This window comes from Pipistrellus hanaki, assembly GCF_964339955.1.
Source record: "Pipistrellus hanaki genome assembly, chromosome: 4".
Lineage (NCBI taxonomy): Eukaryota > Metazoa > Chordata > Mammalia > Chiroptera > Vespertilionidae > Pipistrellus > Pipistrellus hanaki.
This window is the reverse complement of record NC_140506.1, coordinates 83825704-83847488: the sequence shown is the minus strand read 5'-3', so window position 1 is coordinate 83847488 and position 21785 is coordinate 83825704. Positions and strand designations below refer to the sequence as shown.

The following is a 21785-nucleotide window of genomic DNA, read 5'->3' as shown; positions in this document are numbered from 1 at the left end:
TGATCGATGACTCTCTCTCATCGATGTTTCTAACTCTCTATCTCTCTCCCTTCCTCTTTGTACAAAATCAAAAAAATATATTTAAAAAAAAAATAGTCTTGCTTGTCCCAAAATGAATATGCTGACTGACTGTAGACATCAATTCAACCAGTTGTGTTGGTCACCAACTGACTCTCTGGGGATCTTAAGGGTTGAGCTTATACCTAGAACATTAGCTGCCTGTTCTCTGCGTGACCCCCATCCTTCCTGGGAGCTGGGCCCTCTGCTGGCAGAACACTTTGCCAGGGCATGGCCTGCGGAGCTGGCAGCTGAGAAAGTAGCAGCCTAGCTTCTCTGGCCTGTGTTTTTGCAGAAGCAGCATCAGGGCCTTGGGGCTGCGGCTTCAGGGCTCCCTCCACACCAGGCTTGAGTCAGACAGCAGCAGAGCAGAATAGACCCCCGGAATGGAGTTCCCCCAAATCTTTCAGTGATCCTGACCATCTTTGTGAGCCCTAGTTAGTCAGTGCTGGTTCTAAAGGACAGACCTTCTTCTTCCTGAGAGTGTAATAGGCTTCAGGGAGACGGTTGATTGTGAACACTGAAGGGAACAAAAAAATAGGCTTCTATAAATCAAGGGCTTTATTTGCCACAATTGCAAACATTACCGAAAAAGAATTAGAATTCATGTTTATTCTAGCTTTTTGCAGGGGCCGTTGTGGTCTATCCATAATCCCTCAATGGAATTACCGCTCCCAGGCACCATTGTTGCCTGCAGGGATATTGAGTGTGGCAGCTCTGGTTCACATGTAAAAGGATTTGACAGAATCAAAGAGAATCCCAGGTGCAGCATCTTCCACATATCAAGTAGGGCAGCGTTGTAGATAAGAGACCTTCTACAAAAAGTCGCCTCTCCCTTCCTCCTGTGCAGAAAGTGTGGGGCTGGGCAACTAATAAAAGTCCCATAGTATAGAGGTTCACGGAGGGACAGCTTTTATTTAACCAGGGCTACAGGTGACTGGACCTGAGGGCCCAGGGATGCTGCTTCTGGTTCATTGAGCCAGAGAAGGGCTAAGGGTTCTTGGATGGACTGGTCACATCCTGGAGAAGCCAACAGGGAAAAACAGAGTGGGCGAAGTGGGGTGGGGGTGGAGAAGGTTCTGTGACTCAGGTTGTAGCTGGCTTTTCTGTGTCTGCCTGGAAGCATGACACAGAATGGGCTAGGGTGGCCACAAGGCTGGAGAAGGATGTGAGGTAGTATCATGCCCCCCGCTGAATGAGTCTGCACTGAGAATAGTCTACATTGAGCCATTGATGAGTTCTTGAAGGTTTCTGCTAAAATCGGGAAAATCCAGGGTGAGGACAGAAAAAGAAGGCATCCACCACTTCTGGTGTCTCTACTCTGGGGCTTTGTCAGTTTTCATCAGCAGCCTGGCTCTTTTGGGCATTTGAGGGTTTTTTTTAACCAAACTTTGAGTACCTTGAAGCCGGGTCAGCATTATTCATTTATCTAGTCAACTAATTATTGAGCATGTACCAATAATGAAAACAAAGACCTCTGACCTCCGGGAGCATCTGTTGTAGTGGAAAGAGTGAGGGGAACAGTAACACTTTAGTAATAACATATCAGCATGCAGGAGGTACTCTAGAAAAGCGGCAGTGGTGAAGCAGGGAGAGGAGGAGCAGTGCTAGGATGCTGGGTGGGTGCAGTTCTCCCTAGGGTGGCCAGGCCAGGCCTCACTGAGAAGGTGACATTTAAGCAAAGACTTGAAGGAAGTGAGGGACCACATCATGTAGATATCTGGAGGAAGAGCATTTCAGCCAGAAAGAACAGCAAAGACCAGGGCCTGGTGTGTTGGAGCAACAAAAAGGAGCAGAGTGTTGAGACAGAGCGAGTAGTAGGGAGGGGAATGAGGGTCCAAAGTATATGGCACCTTGTAAGTCATTGGAGGAATCGGAAGTTTTTACTGGGAGAACATCATAACTTTTGTGTCCCCAGTGTTTAGCATGGTTCCTGTAGTAGATATCGATTGTCTTGAAATAACAATCTCATTGAGGGAATCAAGCACCTTGTCTCTAATGAGCCAAGGAAATGCAGTCTTGGTCAATACAAAGTCCTCCGCCAGGAAACTTGGCTTTGCTTGGGGCGCTTTGCCTGATAGGAGGCTGAGGGGCTGCACATGGGCCACTCCATTCACTTTTCTCTCTGGGTGCTCCTGCGATTTAATGCCAAGGCACTGGGAGTGGAGTGGTGTGAGTCACTCATTGCCCGACTGACAGTAGACATGGCAGGTGGGTAAAACGCATCCCCGGAGATGGTTAGTGGGGTTTCCCCAGTGAGTTCTGAGGCCCTGGCTGGCCCAAGTGACTGCCCACTGCCCACTCACCTCAGTGCTCATAATCTTACTTTAGGGGCCTTCCTGGTAACCTCCAGCCAGGCATGGGGACCGGTTCTCAAAACCTTCATGAGCAAAGGTGAGAAAAAGTACGTTAATTAACTCAAAACAGTATTATTCTGGGTGACACTTAAACTCTGGATGGGCCATTCCTTAGTAAGAGCAGTGCTCATTTGTTGAGCATTTACTGTGTGCCAGGCTGGCTAGCTTGCTCCCCTTCTCTCCCTCCCACAAGGATTTTTGGAGCACCCACACATTGCCTGCCTCAGGGAATACAGGATGAACAAGGTAGATGAGGTTCCTGTTCCAACATTCTGGTTGGAGGAAGCAATAAACAAATGTGTCAACACAGATTTTAAGATTGGATCTAGGAAAAAATAAAAAACAGGTTTGGTTGGAACCACAGAAGATTGCAAATAGCCATAGTAATCTTGAGGAAGAAGAGCAGAGGCTCATCATAATCCAGAGGGAGGTGGTGTTATCTCACATTCTGCATGAGGAAGCGGACACCCCCAGAGGCTAAGTGGTCATTAGTTGCAGGGATTACAGGTGTCCAGCCCCAAATCTTCATGCCCTTTCTATTTTGTGTCCTATGCCACCATCTACAACAATAGTCACTTCCAATTTAGCATGAGACCAAATGTTTTGGGTACCTGAGAGTCACCAATATTTCACAGTCCATTGTCTCTTTTTAGAGAACAAGACAAGGAAATACCGAATAAGTGCTTGGCATGTCATTGTTTAATGAAAGAGTACATTTTATTTTGCATAAGGGTTGAACATGCCTCTTCAGTCATAAATATCTTGCAGTTAATTAGCTCTTGATTGAATGCTTGATGTGGCCTTGAGGAGAACAGAGAAGATGACCTTGAGTGGGGCAGGCTAGCGGGATGAGGCTGGTCCCTTGCAGACCCAGCAGCACCTCAGAGGTTGCTTTCTAGGAAGTCACAGCACCGTCTTGATGTTAACCTGATTTTTCACAAGGAGTGCTGAGCGAGTGTGCAGTGCGAGTCTCCTGAGCTCTAAGATTCTTTTGATTCCAGATAAATAGACATTCTTTGGTTTATGCCTCTGCTGCTGCAATGCTCCCTGATAATTGGCCAATTCATGGAAAAGAATGCCATGCTCCTCTTGTTAATGGAAGTGGCCTGTTACCTCTTCATGTTTTCCCCCTCGCTGCATTTTATTTTCCCCATTAAATTTGGCAGCGTTGCCCAGATGCCTCGCTGATGTGGTTGCGATTGTGCATTCTGGACACGCGCTTGGGCTTTGGTTCAGCAGTCCCACATTACTCAGGGTTTGGCATGTAGCGCTCCCACCCATACATCACGCTGGAGTTTATTCTGTCTGATGTGTGCTTGCTGATCACCTCATTCTGGAATGAGAAGAGGCTCACTCTGCTGCAATTATCAGCCCATTTCCGTCTGAGCCAGTTGCAAAGCCATGCTGCAGTGCCATTGGTTACAGTTGGTGTAAACCTGGGTCACCGTGACCCCCATGACATTGGAAGCTCTGTGTATATGAGACAAAAATGGGAAACAGTTATGCATTGTGGTCTGTCATAATGATAGTCAGCGGACCACCTAATGAGTGGTACGTAAACCATCTCTGAGCTCTGGCTGCCTGCTCCTCTGATTTGTGTGACCCAGTGTCATGCCTTTTACACCAGTCCTTTGGGGGCTGGCCCACCCTGGGAAGCTCAGCAAGCGCTTGTTGCAGGGGATGAGTGTTTGAGCAGTGCGACAGAGGGTTTGAACACAGGGTGCCTAAAGCTGCACTTTCTGGGTTCTAATCCCGACTATGCTCTCACTAGCTGGTGACCCGGGCTGACAAGTCCCACGCTGTCTGCAGCTCCTTGCCCCAATCAATTGGAGGAGGCAGTGTATGTGCTGGGCACATTTCAGATGCTCACTAGGTATTACTGATCATTGTTATTACAAAAAATAACAAGAAAGTGTGCTACCACTTGCCACCACACAGCAGCTCTAGATGGGGGAACGCTAATTGAGGCCCTTTTGATGCACATGGAAACTGAGGCCCATAGAGGAGAAGGTAGTGAGCAGCACAGCCAGGACTCAAATCAGGTGAGTGAGGCACAAAGCCCAGGCTCCAGCTTCCATGTCCCTGACGATCCCATGCCGTGTGTGCTGTACACCCCACCAGTCCCAGCCCCAAGGCTGGAGATTGGGGAGGTTGGCCAGTGCCCGAGAGCACTTGGGGAGTCTAGGCTGCTAACAAACCAGAAAACCGGTGAACAGTAAGTTGGTAGAGAGTGAAGTTTAAAACAGAGAGTGTGATTGTTTTTTAAAGGTTAGCCCTCCCCTCCATGTCTTCCATCCTAGTGATCTGTTTGCCAAGGGTGGAAGGTAAATGACTATTTCTAGTGTGCCCCTTCGTGGCAGGCAGTATGCCAGGCATTTTTGCATTCAGGATCTCATTTCAGCCTCACGGCAGCATGAGATGGAGTTGCTCTTGTCCCCATTTTACACATGAGGAAAGTGAGGCTGATTTGATCAGGATCACTTGGCCAGTAAGCAGGTCTGAGGTCTAGTCTCAGATCTGCCCTTATGTTTGGCTTTTTTTTTTGTTTTTTTTTTTTTTTTTTTGTTAGCCAATATGGCTGCCTCTTTTTTTTTTTTTTTTTTTTTTTAATTAATTATGGTCTTACATAATTGTCCTTATTCCCCCATTCCCATCCCAAACCCCTCCCTAGATATGCTCCCCCCGTTGTCCATGGCCACTGGCTAGGCCCATATCTATACACACAAGTCCTTTGGTTGATCTCTTCCCCTTACCCCCATCCTCCCTTACTTTCCCTCTGAGGTTTGAGAGTCTGATCGCTGGTTCTCTTTCTCTGGGTTTGTTTATGTTGTTCATTATTTCCTCTAGATGTGTGAGATCATGTGATCCAAGAAATACCCTTGTAAGAACCTAAACTGCAACAAGCCATAATGGTTATGCTGAGAGGCAAATGAATCAGTCTGTAGTGAGTTCCTTTCTGGGCCAACAGTTCTTTTGAGTTCCAATTTCAATGCCAGATAGTTTCTTATGTGTACATGCCAGCCATGATATTTCAGATCTGGTTGGTGGACAAATGGTGGTCTCTGGTTTGGTCCTGGGCATCTTTCAGCAACCCGCAGCTGCTGTCTGCTGGTATGCTAAGGCGTCGTCAGCATCTTCCATCTCTGAATTGTGTCTCTTCTGTCTTTATGGCTGGAGTGCTTCTGTCTATTCCTCTCTGTTACAGGAATCTAGATGGTCTCGGAGTTGTTTTCTGAAAATATACAAACATATTCTCGACCAAAAGTTAATAAAGGGATATTTTCTTTAAATTTTATTTGGGATTCTTTTCCATTCTCTCCCCCCCCCCCCCCCCCCCGCCCCAAAATGATTCCCCCCTGGCTTGTTTTGTCACCATGTGTGTATTTTCATGGGTATCTTGCTATTAGCGTTTCGAATGAAGGTTAATTTTTCTAAAGCACAAATTTTTTAGATGTAAATTATTCTCAGGATATTTTTCCTTACATGATATTCTTCCACTATCACCCCCTTTTTTACTTTAAATAATAAGAAACTTTTGGAAATTTTTTACTGTAGTCTTGATAGCTTTTACATTTTAACTTATTTGCGCTACACTATGACTGCTTTAGGTTCATAACATGTCGTACAATTTTACGGTGGGACGCTCTGCCAATAAGAATTTTTGTTAACCCTTTAGGAACAGCTTTTTGAACAGTACAATCAGGTTTTTTTTTTTAGAATATTCATTTATTTCCATTAGCCACATTACTGTCCTCTGAGAAATTGGCTACCATTCATCTTAGTTCTAATCCCTTAACAGAGCTGTTTGAACAAAAAGGTTTTCGTTGCTTCTTCAGAAGGTGAGTAAGCTAAGCCTGGGAGAGCCTGGAAGGTGAGCTCCCTTCGCATCATCATTGTGGCCACTCCTATAGATCCAGACGGGATTCTGGGAAAGGATTCACCTATCCTTTCCCTAATTGCCCCCTCTAGCTACCAGTCTCTTTTCTCCTCTTTTTCTCCTGTCCACTGCACCACTGAGTAGGCGCAAAGAAACCCACCCAGCACTATCTGCCAGGTGCTGAGGCAGGAGCACCCCAGCATCACATCCCAGGCCATGTGCAGCACGAGTTCCTTCACGAACAGCTAGCTGGAGAGGCTGCCCAGCTGGCCCAGCACCACCTCCTGACTTCCCATGTGCATGCCGCCTTCTGGGGAGCTGGCCAAGCACATTGTGTCCCAGGATATGGCAGCTGTCACCAAGCACACCCGTTCCGGGTGACTGGCCTAGACAAATACAGGCTGGAGCTCTGAGCTGTCCTTCCTCGCATTCTCTTCTGTTCCTGAGTGTTCTGGTGAACTGTTAATATGCAAGACTCCATCAGTCATTTCCTTCTCTGTGAAGCCCTTTTAACTGTCCCCTCTCCCCTTCCTTCCTGGCACAGTTCCCACTCCTTCCTTTGTGCCCCAATGACCTTTCCCACCTAGTTTCCACGTAGGATGCATGACGTTACATTGCCTGCTCCTGGCTGGATTGTGAGCACTGCGAAGGCGTGATCTTGGCTTCTTTGCTCTCAGCCCAGCACTTGGTATCTAGTCAGGGCTCAGGGAGTGACTAGGTCCGCCCCTGGTGCCTGCAGTGAATCCAGCCTCCCAAGTTGTCTGATTGGCTCCTAGCTTGTATTTAGGGCATTACGACAATCTGACTTTATTGAAAATCCTTTAGGTAAATGTTGTTTTAATTGAGGTATAATATAATAAATAAAAGTGCAGTATCTCATGTGTACTGCTTGATGGCGTTGTAATATGATCACATTTGTGTGTAATTCAGGTCAAGCTAGGAAATATTTCTGTCATCCATGCAGCTCCTTCTCGGTCTGTAACCAACACCTCCCCTCCCCCAGCTAATCACCAGTCTGATTTCCAAGGTGGCTTTATTGTAAAGGCATTTGAATATATATTTTTAATTGATTTTTTTTACAGAGACGAAGGGAAAGGGATAGAGAGTTAGAAACATCGATAAGAGAGAAACATCGATCAGCTGCCTCTTGCACATCCCCTATTGGGGTTGTGCCCGCAACCAAGAACCTGGGACCCTTCAGTCCGCAGGCCAATGGTCTATCCACTGAGCCAAACCAGTCAGGGCTATTATAAAGGCATTATTAAAAATTGTGGTGAAATATATATAACAAATACCATTTATAATGGATTAGCCATTTTAAAGTATTCAGTTCAGTGGCATTTAGGTACATTCCTTCAAAATATTTTTTACATTTAAATGGCACCGGTCATACTTTCTTGTGGTAAAACAACTGAATGAAACAGAAGCAACTAGAGTAGAAAGTGAAAGTTCCCCCAACATCAATATCATCCTCAGAAGGAACTGCTATTTTCAGTTTGTATATCCTTTTAGACTTTGCTTGGTGTAATGTCTTGCAGATATCTATTCACACAGGAAAACATGAGATATATGTGCATATTTTAAATCTACCTGTATAATTTTGTTTAGAATCCTTGATTCACTGATTGTAACAAGCTTAATCACGTGCAGTCAGAGCAACTCCATCACCTGCTGCCATGGGGCTGAAATGAGGTCCTGAGTGCAAAAATGCCTGGTAGGGGGCAGGCCCAGGCCTAGTGGAGGGCGTTCTGTTTGACATCTGGGCATCAGCTGTGCTGCCTCTCCTCATTCACTCGGATACCTGGGCCATGCATGCTTCCGTCCTTCCTGCTGACTTCTTGCTCCTAACCCCTCTTGCTGCCCTTGCAGGACCTGCTCTCAAATCCTGCAGCACCTGAAAGGCCTTAGTTATCTGACCTCTAGAAAGTCACTGCAAGTATTCAACTTTAAACAAGGACCAAAGCCTTAGGTTGGCGGATGAAGGCTGGTGGAAGGCAGGCAGGAGCAGACACTGTAGAGAGCAGTTTAGCCCTTAGGCCACCCCTGAAATCACATTGTTGGCTTTCAGCTGACCCTGACCCCAGAAACCAGCCTAAATGCCAGCCAGAATCCAGGGCTTCCCTCCTGCACCCCCCAATTGGGCACTGGCCCAATCCGTGGTGAGCAAGCAGGGCCCAGGATCTCAATGCTCCTCCCACAGCTCAGGCTCCTGGTCCCTACGAGGTGAGCCTTAGGTGAAACCCCACCTGCGGCCTCTGGGAAATACTTTATTTCAGAACATTTTTCTCTGAGGAATGTATGGTGTGCTTTCTTTATGGGAAGAAAATCTCAAGCCTTCTGATTTTTTTTACTAATAAGTGGGCTTTGCCACTTTCGGTTAGTTTTATCACACCTGTTTTTCCTCTGTGCGAAGTTCAGCTCCTGAGGATGTCGGGCAACTTTTTTCTTTCCTTCCGCCCTCTTTTTTTATTTGTTTTCTCCTGCACTTTGAATACAGTATAGTACAGGCAGCCACAAATTCACTCAACAGCCCATCCCATCGAGGCCCTGCCCTGTTCCAGGCACCTGGTTTAGTGTTGAGAGCACAGTGGGAGTAGGCTGGACCAGGACCCCTCCCCTGAGAGCTTCCCATCTGTAACATCAGGAATTATCCAATGCAACAAGGAGATTCCTGGGAGGCTGGCAGCCACAACATCTTGAACAGAGCAGCAGAAATGATCTCGAATCTCTGCCTGTTTCACAGCCAAGGCCTATCAGCTTCTCCATGGTAACTGGGTTTTGATGTTGTTAATACTAAAGGGGGGGGGGGGGACAATCAGGTTTCTACATTTTTAATTTTTCTTTTATTTTTTAAATATATTTTTATTGAGTTCAAAGAGGAAGGGAGAGGGAAAGATAGAAACATCAATGATGTGAAAGAATCATTGATCAGCTGCCTCCTGCCCATCCTCTACTGGGAATCGAGCCTGAGACCCTGGCATGTGCCCTTGACTGGAATTGAATCCGGGACCCTTCAGTCCATAGGACGACACTTTATCCACTGAGTCAAACTAGCTAGGGCAAAAAATTAGATTTTTTAAAATATAGAAGAGGAAGAAGGAAAATAATTTCATAATTCGAATATCCAGATGATCCCTGTTGAACTTTTTAAAAAGTTAACATGCATGCATGATTAGAAATTTCAGGAGAGAGAACCAAGATGACGGCCTTGGTAAGCACCTAAGCTGCCGGGTCGCACAACAATTTCAAAAGAACAACTAAAATTAGAATGGACATCATCCAAAATCACAGGAAAGTTGGCGAAGTAGGAAATCTACAACTAGAAAGAAGGAGAGAGGCACACAGATCGGATTGGGAGCCGCAGAGCACTGAGGTAGGGTGATGGGCATGCACAGAGGAAGTTCGGCTGAATGTCTGGCTGGCGGGAGGGGAAAGGAAGTCCCGATTGCACTGAACCCTTTCCAACTGCACTGAACCCCAACCCTGGCCGAAACCCCATGGACCCTGGCTCATACGGGTGGAGTCTGGACTGTAGAGAAAGGTACCCAGAGACTCAGAGACTGGGAGACTGGGGGAGCCGGGAGCCGCAGCAGGCAGAGTCTACAGTTGCACGCAAGTGAGTGCGCACAGAGAGGTCTGGCCGCTCAAGTTGCCTCAGCCTCTCCATAGCAGGAGTCAGAAGCTCCAGACTACAGAGACCAACCCAATTCTGGGCGAGCCTCTCGGCACCCACGCTCTTGCATGGGGAATCTGGGATGGTCAGGTGGAAACTCAGGCGAGCACACAAGGGCAGGGCTGACGGGAAGCCAAGACTGTCAGCTCAGCCCTGAGACTCTGCCCCATCCAAGCTGAGCACAGAGGCTTTTGCAATTTTGCATGTCTGATCCTATAAGACTGTCTCCAATTCAGAAGGTATCCCAGAGTAGACACAGCTGATACTCACATTCAGTTTGCCTGAAGGTCAATTCCTCCCAGGGATACCAACAACAATCAAGACTTAACTACAACAAGGCTGTACATGCAGTCCACAAAGGGGAGCACCAAGAGTGTCTACCTCAGGTAACTGGGGAGGCTAACCCCCTGGGCCATATAGGACACCAAACACACAAAGCCATCCTACCAACTCTGGGAAGCAGTGAAAATGCTGAGACAAGGAAATAGATCTCAAACAAAAGAGATGGAGGATATAGAGTTCAAAACCACAGTTATAAGGTTTCTCAAGAATTTCCTAGAAAAAGCTGATAAATTTAATGAGACCCAACTAAAAATTAAGCATAAACTGACTGAAATGGAAAATATTATGCAGAGATCCAACAGCAGAATGGAGGAACACAAGAATCAGGTCAAAGATTTGGAAAACAAAGGGCCAAAAGACACTCTTTTGGAGAAGCAAGAAGAAAAGAGAATCCAGAAAGTTGAAGATAGTGTAAGGAGCCTCTGGGACAACTTCAAGCATACCAACATCAGAATTATGGGGGTGCCAGAAGAAGAGAGAGTGCAAGATACTGAAAACCTATTTGAAGAAATAATGTCAGAAAATGTTCCCCACCTGGTGAAAGAAATAGACTTACAAGTACAGGAAATGTACAGAACCCCAAACAAGAGGAATCCAAAGAGGACAATACTAAGACACATCATAATTAAAATGCCAAAGGCAAAAGACAAAAAGAGGATCTTACAAGCAGCAAGAGAAAAGCAGTTCGTTACCTATAAGGGAGCACCCATACAACTATCCAACTATCCGCTGATTTCTCAACAGAAACTATGCAGGCCAGAAGGGAGTGGCAAGAAACATTCAAAGTGATGAATAGTGAGAACCTACAACCAAGATTACTGTATCCAGCAAAGTTATCATTCAAAATTGAAAGGCAGATAAAGAGGTTCACAGATAAGAAAAAGCCAAAGGAGTTCATCCGCAAACCACTATTATATGAAATGCTGAAAGGTATTATTTAAGAAGAGGAAGAAGAAGAAAACAAGATAAAAATTATGATCAACAAATATATATTATATTTAAACAAGTGAATCTAAAAATCAAGTGAATTAAAAATCTGAGGAACAGAATAAACTGGTGAATGTAATAGAATCAGGGGCAAAGAAAGGGAGTGGATTGATAATTATCAGAGGGAAAGGGGTGTGGGAGTGCAGGAAGAGACTGGATTAAAATCGTACACCTTTGGATGAGGACAATGGCAGGGGGGAGGTAAGGGCAGAGGATGGGGCGGGAACCGGGTGAAAGGGAGCTATGGGGGGGGGGGAGGAGAAACAATTGTAATAATCTGAGCAATAAAGATTTATTAAAAAAAAAAAAAATTTCAAACCTAATGAAAGGTTCAGAAAAGAAAAATTTAAGTGCACTTGTGTGGCTGGACACACACAGTCCTGCCTCCTCCTTTCTTCCCTCAAGATGAAATTTTAATATTTCTACATTCTTAATGCAGCTTTCCAAGAAAATTGTGTTTCCAACTGGAGCCTTTGAAAAGCTTTACCTGAAAGGGGTCCCAATGTGTCCCTTGTTCTTGCTTTTTCATCCTAGTGCTGTTTCTGTATCAGTTCACCACACTATGGGCAGACCGTAATTACCTAACCACTCCTTGTTGATGGACATTTAGGTTATTTCCAGCAGTTTACTAGGTAGGTTACATTTTAAAGGTTTGAAATTCCCCCAGCAAGCATGCCTTCCCTTCTTCCACTCCCCAATACCCGGTCACCGAGAAAAGCAGATCCCTTTGGAAAGTTTTAAAATTCATTCTCATAGTTGATTTTTTTTTTTTTTTAATGTAGACAGGGAAAGGAAGGTAACTTATCATTCTTATGTTGGATGCTTACTGTATTGACAGGCTCTGAAAAGAACTTTATGTCCATGATTTCATTTAGTAATGTTTTAGACCAGGAACCTGAAGGTCAGGGAGGACTCATAGCCAAAGTGGAGTTCAGCTATGGTTCACACAGCTTGGACCAGCCTGGGCTTTGTGCACCACCTCACTTCCCTTAGTTCTGTCCAGTGTTCTGTGCCTCTGCATCCACACAGGGCTCAGGGCCAGTTTTCTACATCCATCCTTGTGAATTTCTGCTTGGAACTTCCAACTGAGTGGTGTTTTGCCCCATGCTTGATCTTGGTTTTCTGTTTCTGAAAGCTTTGGTTATGATGGCATGCTCTAATATTCACTGGGAGTAAGCAGTGATCAGAGGGAGCTGTACTTCAGCTCAGGGCCCTAACTTACCGGGTACAGGTCCTTCATGAGAGAACGGGGGCATCTGGGGCTGCATTTGATCACTCGGAATCCCAAGTGGGCTCTGATGGATGCTGTCTGTCAAGCGGTGCACGCTCACTCGGAATGCCCTGGGCTCTTGGTGGGTGGTGTCTCTAATTCGCTCTCTGGGTTTCCTAGAATCATGTCTCAATTGATTTGTCATTTTTGTGGATGAATAATCCTAAGTGGGTAAATAAAAATTAATGTTTGTATTTGGATGCTAATTTAGCTTTCAATTACGTTTTGTTTTGAGTGTTATTGAAATTAATTTGTGTTCCTTGAGCACATTTTACTTATTGGCTAGATACAATGGCCCCCAGAATACAGCTGGTCATTGTTGGGGGTAAATTCAGAAGATGGATAAACCGTATCAAGATAATGGAAAAGTTTACTTGAAAACTTTCCTCTTTCTAAATGACAGAATGATGTCTGACCATTATCCAAACCCTGAAAAGAGAAAAATACTTCAATGAGAATCCTGCCCCAAACAAATCAGGCCGTTTTCCTTTGTCTTTGCCCTTTTCTAATCCTGGTCCATTTGCAGGTAAATACTTTTGAGGGAGTACTAAATGGAACGGAGTCTGAGCTCCGGGTAAAGCACTGCTATTTTAGGAAGAGCTTGGGGTTGGGATTGGGCAAGCTTCTATCAAAATTCTGACTCTGCTGCTCAGTAGCTGTGTGACACTGGGCAAGTCACTTCACACTTCTGAGCCTCTATTTTCTCATCTATAAAGTGGGACTGATAATCCCTATATCTCCTGGTTGTTGTAAGGACTGAGATAAACCATGTTTTCCAGAATATGGGACATGAACCACTGGTGCCACAACTTGCTCTGATTGGCTGGTAGGCATGGCTGGTGGGCGTGGGTGGGTATAGCAGAGTGATGCTTAATTTGCACATTACTTTTTTATTAGGTAGGATTTACCACAAGTAAAGGCCAGGAATTGTTATCTTTCTTTGAATTTTTTTTTTTTTTTTTTTTTTTTTTTTTTTTTTTTACTGTTTCACTTCATTACTGCTGTGTATGTGCTCCATGTGAGTGACGTAGGTGCTTATATAGGTGGATTCCGAATTACAGTGATTTCGCGTTATGTTGCACTGTAGGAACGGATCACTGACATAACTCAAGGGCCTACTGTACTTAAATAAGAGTTAATAACAATAACAATGTGCTGTAGTTAGACAAATTGTGCAGGTGGCATGTGGGTTTGAATTCCAGTTCTTCCTCCTCCTGGCTGTGCAGCCTTGGGTGGGTCACTTAATGTCTCTGGCCCTCAATTTCCTTATCTGTAAAATGAGGATAACAATAGTACTACCTCAAGGAGTTGTAACATTTAAATGAGGTAATATTGTCAGAGCCCTTAGAACACATCTGGCACGTACAAAATACCGTAGAGTGTTCGCAGAAGTTTTTAATGCAAATAACTGACCTTTGGGCACTTTGGAGATGGTGTTGGTGAAGTGCAGTTTCCGACTTAGCCCCATGGAATGCTAACTGGTGTTATTGTGTTGATTATTTAATAATGATGATATTAATAATAGTCATAAAAACAACTAGGAGGTAACACTCATCTTGGAAATGAATTTCCTGGAGCAGAAACTCTCAGAAAGCTTGATAGATTCCAGTGAGATGCAAAGGTTCAAATCCGTCTTTTGTCTCGGTTCTACTTTTCTAGGCCAAGCCCAACATTCGGTGCTTTGTTAAACCCACCGAAACACTCGAACGGTCCCTTGAAATGAACAAGCACAAAGGCAAGCGGCGGGTACAAAAGAGACCTAACTACAAAAATGTCGGAGAGGAAGAAGACGAGGAGAAAGGGCCCACTGAGGATGCCCAAGATGACGCCGAGAAGGCTAAAGGTACAGAGGGTGGTTCAAAAGGCATCAAGACAAGTGGGGAGAATGAAGGTGAGTGTGCCCATGAACTCTGCACTGCTGCCCGCTGCGAGCCAGGCTGTCATTTGTGTCAGGTCCCCCCCTGTGTGTCAGTGGGTGCTTCTCTTTATTCCTGAAACCAGTCTACCACACTCTAAACCAGTGATTTTCAACCGTTTTCATCTCATGGTACATATAAACTAATTACTAAAATTCTGCAGCACACCAATAAATATATATTTTTGCCCATCTGACCAAAAAATAAAAATAAAATAGGTATAATATTTGATTCATCTACACTAGACAGCTATTTGTTGTGTTGGTTATTGTTATTTTTTTACTTGGCAATCTAAGGGGAAAGAGGTCAGTGCCCCTGATTAATCAGGTATTGCATGTTTTAAAAATTCTTGCAGCACTCCGTTTAAAAATTGCTGCTGTAAACAACCTAGCCAGTTGGAGGTAGATCTGGTATTAGGCCTGCCCTCACTGGATGGGTAACCTGGAGCAGGGTTCTTTTTTCTTTTTTTACATTTTATTTATTTTTAGTGAGAGAAGAAAGGAAAGGAAGAGAGAGATAGAAACAACAATGAGAGAGAAATATTGATCTGCTGCCTCCTGCATGCTTCCTACTGGGGATCAAGCCTGCAACCCAGGCCTATACCCTGATCAGGAATTGAACCAGTGACCTCTTGGTGCATGAGATGGCACTCAACCAACTGAGCCACACCGGCTGGGCAGGGTTCTGTACCCTTAATCCGTGTTTCAGTTTCCCCATCCGCAAAAAGAAGGTAACAAATAGCATTTAGTTTTTCTACAAGAATTAAATGCTTTAATACATGTAAAATGCACAGAACAGTGCTTGGCCCATGTCATAAATACTTGCTGCTGCTACTATTACTACTACTGTTGTTATCATCATCATTTTTATCATTATTGCTGTTCTTATTATTCATGATAACCTGGTTATTATTTTTTGGCAGAAGTCATTATTTTTAAAAATATATATATTTTATTGATTTTATACAGAGAGGAAGGGAGAGAGATAGAGAGTTAGAAACATCGATGAGAGAGAGTCATCGATCAGCTGCCTCTTGCACACCCCCTACTGGGGATATGCCCACAACCAAGGTACATGCCCTTGACCGGAATCGAACCCGGGACCTTTCAGTCCCCACTGAGCCAAACCGGTTTCGGCAGAAGTCATTATTTTTGACAGAAGTCATTCTTCCTTACACTGCAGGAAGAAAAGTGGGGAGCGTTTAATGAACTTACATGCTTTTAATAAGATTTGTTTCTTGGAGTCAAATCATGAAATATAAATCCCTGGGATTCTTGCATTAGGTTTTATTTTAAAGTGACATGTGTTTAGAGTGACGTACACCTGTGTTTGCTGCTTATGTGCTAAGTAAGCAGAATAGTTCAGTCCTCTTTTTTGCCTTTGTCAGGAATGATTTGGTTGTTTTTCACCTCCATCTTATAGATGTTAAGACCTTTTTAATATGGAGAGCATGGTCTGCTCTGTGATTAAGCAACTTTAAACTGTCCAGTTCCTTGTGTCATGGGCCCGGCACATAAACAGTCACACAGACGGGGTCCCTGGCCATAGCCCTGGACATTCAGGGTGAAAAAGGTGACGGGGTGGAAGTGGGCTGGGGGCTTTGGTCACTAGAACTGAACCCCCTCTGCACACCCTAGGACAAGCTCTGGCTCTCCTTGACTCCCAGCTGTGGTCTGCTGGGGGTGTGAAGAGTAGTTCCTGCAAGCCATCCTCCCAGGTCCTGCCGAGCAGTGGCTGCTCCGAAGCCAGCACTCTTAAGCCCACCTGCCTGGACTTTGTGAGCCCCCTAGTCCCAGGCATCTGAAGCTGGGAAGCAGAGTGGCTCAGTAAATCAGTGACTGAGAACTCATTTGTTTGGGGAAGTTTACTGCAATTATGCAGCCAAAACCCGCCCCCATGCCACTGGCCCCATTCTGATTTTCTTGGCAGTTCTCGTTGAATGCAACGATCACATTTTGATAAGTATCTCCAAAATATTTCTCTGGTGCCACCTGGCCCTCTTTCTAAGGCTTAGAGTTCCAGTATGCTTTTATTTCTGTTCAGAGTGTGCAGTAAGCATTTTGGTTTAGAAATTCTCATTTGGCTCGGAAAACATATATCGCTTCACAAGGGAGAGGGGCAAACACAAGGGTAGCCATACTTGGTTGCTTATTTGGATAATTCGGATTTTATGTTTTTTAACTTGGGAGCAAATTGCCAGCTTAAACACTAGATTTAGCTGTCCTGTAGCCACATCAGGGGGCAAGGGATGACTTTACCCCATTTTGTACTTTGTGTTCTCGTCAATTTTGTTTTGGAAAGATGCTACCCTCTTTCATTCCAGTCCTTTTAAGGGCTGCTCTCTAACCAGGGCTGGGCTGTGACTAAACGTGGTGTGGACAGGGCAGTCTTGGCCTCAAGCACAGAACCAAGTGAGTCAGCCTCGCAGCCCCATCCTCATGCACAGGCGCTTCAGCGGCTCTGCAGGCTGCAGTTCCAGCTTGCTGTTGCGCTGGGGTAAGGACTCCTGCACCCCAAGCCCGCCTGCCCTGTGCAAGGGGGCATGGTGAGAATGCTCACCAGTTTCCAAAAACCTATTTTCCAGGCAGTCACTTGGCCGGGTTGTGCCAGACAGGGCCCAGGAATTTCTCCAGAGGTTTGGCTTGTTCATAATGCTGACTTCAGAGCTCAGTTGAGCATGGCTCTCAATGAGCCCCTCACCATTTTGGTACCTTCTTATTTTCTTGACCGTGGTGCATCCAGCTCACCGTAAATAAATACAATTTCCACAAGCCCATCCATCAGACACCGAACTGGGCAGCAGGAGTTGTATTCTGGAGCATTTTGAACCACATATTTGATCTCTTAGTTATTCTCATATTTGAAGGTGTGGCTGGTGGGTGTTCTCTTCCCTAGACTGTATTTGTGTTTGGATGAAAGCACACAGCTGTTAATTCCTGTGACTTGGAAGGGCATCAAGCACATGTCCTAATTCAGTTTCAAGCCAGAGGACAGTAAATGGGGGAGGTGCCTGGGAGAGGGAGACCTGACTTTTGCAGACTTACAGGTTTACTGTGGGCCTTGCATGGTCTTATCAAGCTTGAGGCCTTTCTTTCCTTCTGGAAATCATGAGTATAGAACATATGATTCATGTGACAATTTTTGTGTGGTTGTTGTTAATCCTCACCAAAGGATATTTTTTCCATTGCTCTTCAGAGAAAGAGAGAGAGAGAGAGAGAGAGAGAGAGAGAGAGAGAGAGAGAGAGAGAGAGAGAGATGTAAGAGAGACTCATCGACTGGTTGCCGCCCCCATGCGCCCCTACCAGTGGCAGGGAGTGATCCTGGGCCAGTGCTCTAACCACTGAGCAACATGGGATAGGGGGACAACTTTTTAAATGAAGATATGTTGGTATTCTTGAGTTTGCAAGATTTAGAAATTCAACTCTAGTTGGCTTAAGCAAAAGGGGTGATTATGTCTGTGTAATTAGGAGGCCAGGCAGGGCTGGACCCAAGTGCAGAGATGACCACTGGTAGCACCAGGCTCACATCCTGCCAACTTACCACTAAGTGGAGAGGGAGCTGCTTCTCCCCACTGGCTGCAGCTGAATCCTGGGGGCTGGTGCCTGTAGTGCTGATGGACCTGGCTTGCCCACCAGTGCAAAGGGATGTTCTGTGCTGATTGGCCAGGCCTGGGTCATGTGTCTCCCTACAGTGACTCTCTCAGTAAAAATGAGGAGTGTTCATCAGAAGAAGGGGGCATCGATGCTGGGCCAGCACAAACAGCAGATCCTCCTCTAGAAAGCCACGGTATTCAGTGTCCTCATCCCCCGAAGGCCACCTTCTCCCTTCCTGTTTTGAGGTGGATAGGTGGCTTTCCTCTCCAAATGATCTCTTCTCCAAATGATCTCTTCTCTAGCAAATGTCTTGCATTGTCTCTGGGTCTAGGGGCTTATTGACAGCCTGGCTGTAACAGATGGGCACAGGTGACTCTTCAGTAAAGAGATGCTGACAACAGTTTTCCCCTGCCTACCCTGCCATCCCCATGTTGGTAGTGAAATCTTTACTTTAAAAGGTGGCTTAAAGCACAGGAGTGAAAAGGCAGGTGGTTGCAAGTCACAATTTTGCCATGACCTGATTTGAATATGGCATTAACATGTGTGTCTTTTTTTTTTCTTCTTCTATCAATGCATCACCCAAAATTCACACCTCCTCCACATTTAAGTCCAGATAAGGATATTGTGTGAAATGAATGTGCTCCCCTGGACCCTCCACTCATATCCCGGGTTTGCAAAGAATTTGCTCTGCCTCAGAGTGATGGGTGACTCATTCTGAAACCTAGAAAATCACAGGGCCCCTAAATTTTCAGAGGTTGAACACTGAAAGGAAGACGAGGGAGCCCTTGTCCCTGCAGCTGAAGGCGTGCTCACTCGGACGTGTGCTCGTGTTTTAGCTTGCTCTGCAGTCTGAAAGGGCAGTCATCTCCTTCCACATTCACTTAGAGCAGTAACTTATGAACATGCCTGAGGCAAGAGAATGAATCATCTGAACTTCTTGCTTGAAAAATAGAATTTGATTTCTGTCTCTTTGCCTATGGGAATGATGGGCATCAGTTTCACAGCCTGACTTTCAGAGCCTTCCCTTGTCTTGGAATTCCAGCAAGGACCTGGCATGCAGGTGACAGCACCGACTTTGAACTTGCCAGCTCAGCTGGGACTTGAAGTGTGCTGGGAACTTGCAGCCCCAATTTGCCTTTTTTTTTTTTTTTTTTTTTTTAAGTCTTTCCTGACATGAAGTGGAGCCTGGCCTCATTTCTGATTCCTCTTGTAAAGCCAGAGTCAACCCCAGACTCAGCAGTTTTCTGATTGGGATGAGCCAGGGACTAGCTGTCTGAATCTCAGACCTGCGGTCTGTTCCTGTGTGACCCTGGGAAAGTCATCGCCCTTTCTGTGCTTGTCTGTCCTAATGCCCTGTCCTCAGGGATCAGAAATGAGAACATCAGTGCCTCGGCATTTAGCACGGGACACATGAGCACTGAATAGGAGGAATCCTGGTAGAGAGTAGAGTGAGGAGCTTAGAAGTGGTATTTGAGATTTAAGGGGGGATTTTATTTGTGTGCACCTGGCAAGTTTCTGGAGGGCCCTTTCCCTGTTAATCTCTATAGGGAATAGCGAGTTGGCTGGGTGGGTGTGTGTCTAGAGGGAGGAGAAGGATTGGTGGGCTGGACACTGTTGTAGAGAGCGGATGGAAGTGTGCACTTCTCCACTGGGCTTAATTAGTATAAGGAGAAGGACTGAGGTCAGTTTAGACAAATCCTCTAAAAGCAACTTCCCAGAAAAACATTCTGAATTCAAGCTTGTGCTACTCAGTAAAATATTAAAAATAATAATAAAATAAAATTTAAAAAATCAAGAAAAGGGAAGCCCTAAATATTATACTCTGCACACACACACACCCTGTTGTTGCCAGTTCCTGTTTGCCTCTTGAAATTCTGCTGTAAAGCCAGCCAGTAGCATGCACTGCTTCCCTTATATCCTAGGTAACCAGCAAGAGCATCTTTCTCCTCCTTCCCTTAACCTTCTCTCAGAGGACTTATTCTCCCCTCCCCCTCTGTTTGTTGTCTGTCCTTGCTGTGATTGCTGGAATGGAGAACACAGAGGGCAACAGAGAAAATCCTGGAATTTGTGAAGTCAAAGACTATTGGGAGGTCATGCCTGCCATTTCCCTGAAAAGTACTTCATTTACCAAATATTAATCAGATTAGAATGTACATCATCCCAGGCAAGTTGATGAATTGTTGCTGTTATTTTAAAAAGTCAGAGTGTCAGAGGGTTGGGGAAGCTCATGGATTTGACCAGTTGTCATAACGAGAGGCAGCAGTTGACATCCTTGCGTCCTCAGGCCTCTGTACATTCACACTGCTGTGCAGCCATCACCACCATCCAGCCCCAGAACTCTTCCCATCTTCCCAAACTGAAGCTCTGTCCTCATCAAACAACTCCATTCTCCCTCCCCCAAGCCCTTGGCAGCCACTGTTTCACTTTCTGTCTCTGAATTTGACTGCCCGAGGTTCCTCATAAAGAGAATCGTATGGCATTTCTCCTTTTGTGACTGTCTTCTTTCACTTAGCATAATGTCCTCGGGGTTCATCCAGATTGTAGCAAGTGGCACAATCTCCTTCCTATTTAAAATTGAATGATAGTCTGTTTTTTGGGATAGACCACATTTTGCTTATCCATCCAATGGACACGGGGTTGTCTTCACTTTTTGGCTCTCGTGAATACTGCTACAGGCACGGGTGTGCAAATCCTCTTCTACTCTGGAGCCTTTGGGGGAAATGATATTGTAGAAATGTTAGTGCCGAGGAGGGTCTGGCAGAGCCTGCTGAAGCCAGAGGAGCTGGAGATTTGGGTTTCTTCTCCCAGCATCATATTGTAGCTTTCAAGCATGCTCCTCTACTCCCAGAGGCTCAAGACTCTAGTAGTGTAATGGATTGCTGGAGCCTTCAACATTTTGCGCCGTGGTGCTTGGCCCAGAAACCAACACCACACAGATGCTCATTCACACAGCACAGCCAATGGGCAGTGCGGAAGAGGAGCCCACAGCAGCTGGGAGTGGGGGCAGAGGCTCATCACCGAAAAAAAAAGAAGAAGAAATTCCTCTGTGCCTCAGTTTCCCCTTCATTAAAATGCAGAGATTATGTTAGAACTGCGTTGTCCCAACTGTGGGGTATGGAGATTTGTTTTAGGTGGGACAGAGTGGGCCTTAAAGACTGGAGAGAGGGTTCTTATGTGATGAGCTCCAGGGGATCCTAAGGTTTTCAGTGTCATGTCTTTCACACCTCTCTCCCATTCCTAAATCTCTCCTTTCCCATGGGCATAATCAGCCTGGGTACCTTTTTTTGTGTGCATGTTAATCCTCAGTCAACGATATTTCCCCCCATTGATTCTTAGAGAAAGTGAAAGGGAAGGAGGAAGGGAGGAAAAGAGAGAAAGGGAGGGAGGGAGGACAGGAGAGGAGACAAGTCGATTGGTTGCCTCCTGCATGCATCCTGGCCAGGTCTAGGGATCCAACTTGCAACACACATATGTGCCCTTGACTGGGAATTGAACCCTTGACCTTTTGTTTGGTGAGCCATTGCTGTAACCACTGAGGAATACCAGCCATGGCAGCCTGGGTGCCTTTTTATTTATTCTTCATGTATATTACTTTCACAATTGCCTTTTATTTTTATTGGTTTTATGCTTACAATAGTATTGCAGATATATAAAAAGTTAAAAATAGGATAAAGAACTCCCATTTACCCTATACCCAGTTTCACCTTCCAATA

General features: G+C 45.3%; 1 protein-coding gene across 4 annotated transcripts in view; it reads left to right on the top strand.

Moving 5' to 3' along the window:
• Nucleotides 1–21785, top strand: part of CLEC16A (C-type lectin domain containing 16A) — a 217154-nt gene that overhangs the window by 40519 nt on the left and 154850 nt on the right. For 2 of the 4 annotated variants that reach the window (XM_084881113.1, XM_084881115.1), the window contains exon 10: nucleotides 14223–14406. In XM_084881113.1, the coding sequence (XP_084737239.1) occupies nucleotides 14223–14406 (184 nt within the window). Of the gene's footprint in view, nucleotides 1–14222; nucleotides 14455–21785 lie in introns of all 4 variants that reach the window. The other 2 variants (XM_084881114.1, XM_084881112.1) reach the window with 1 other exon arrangement.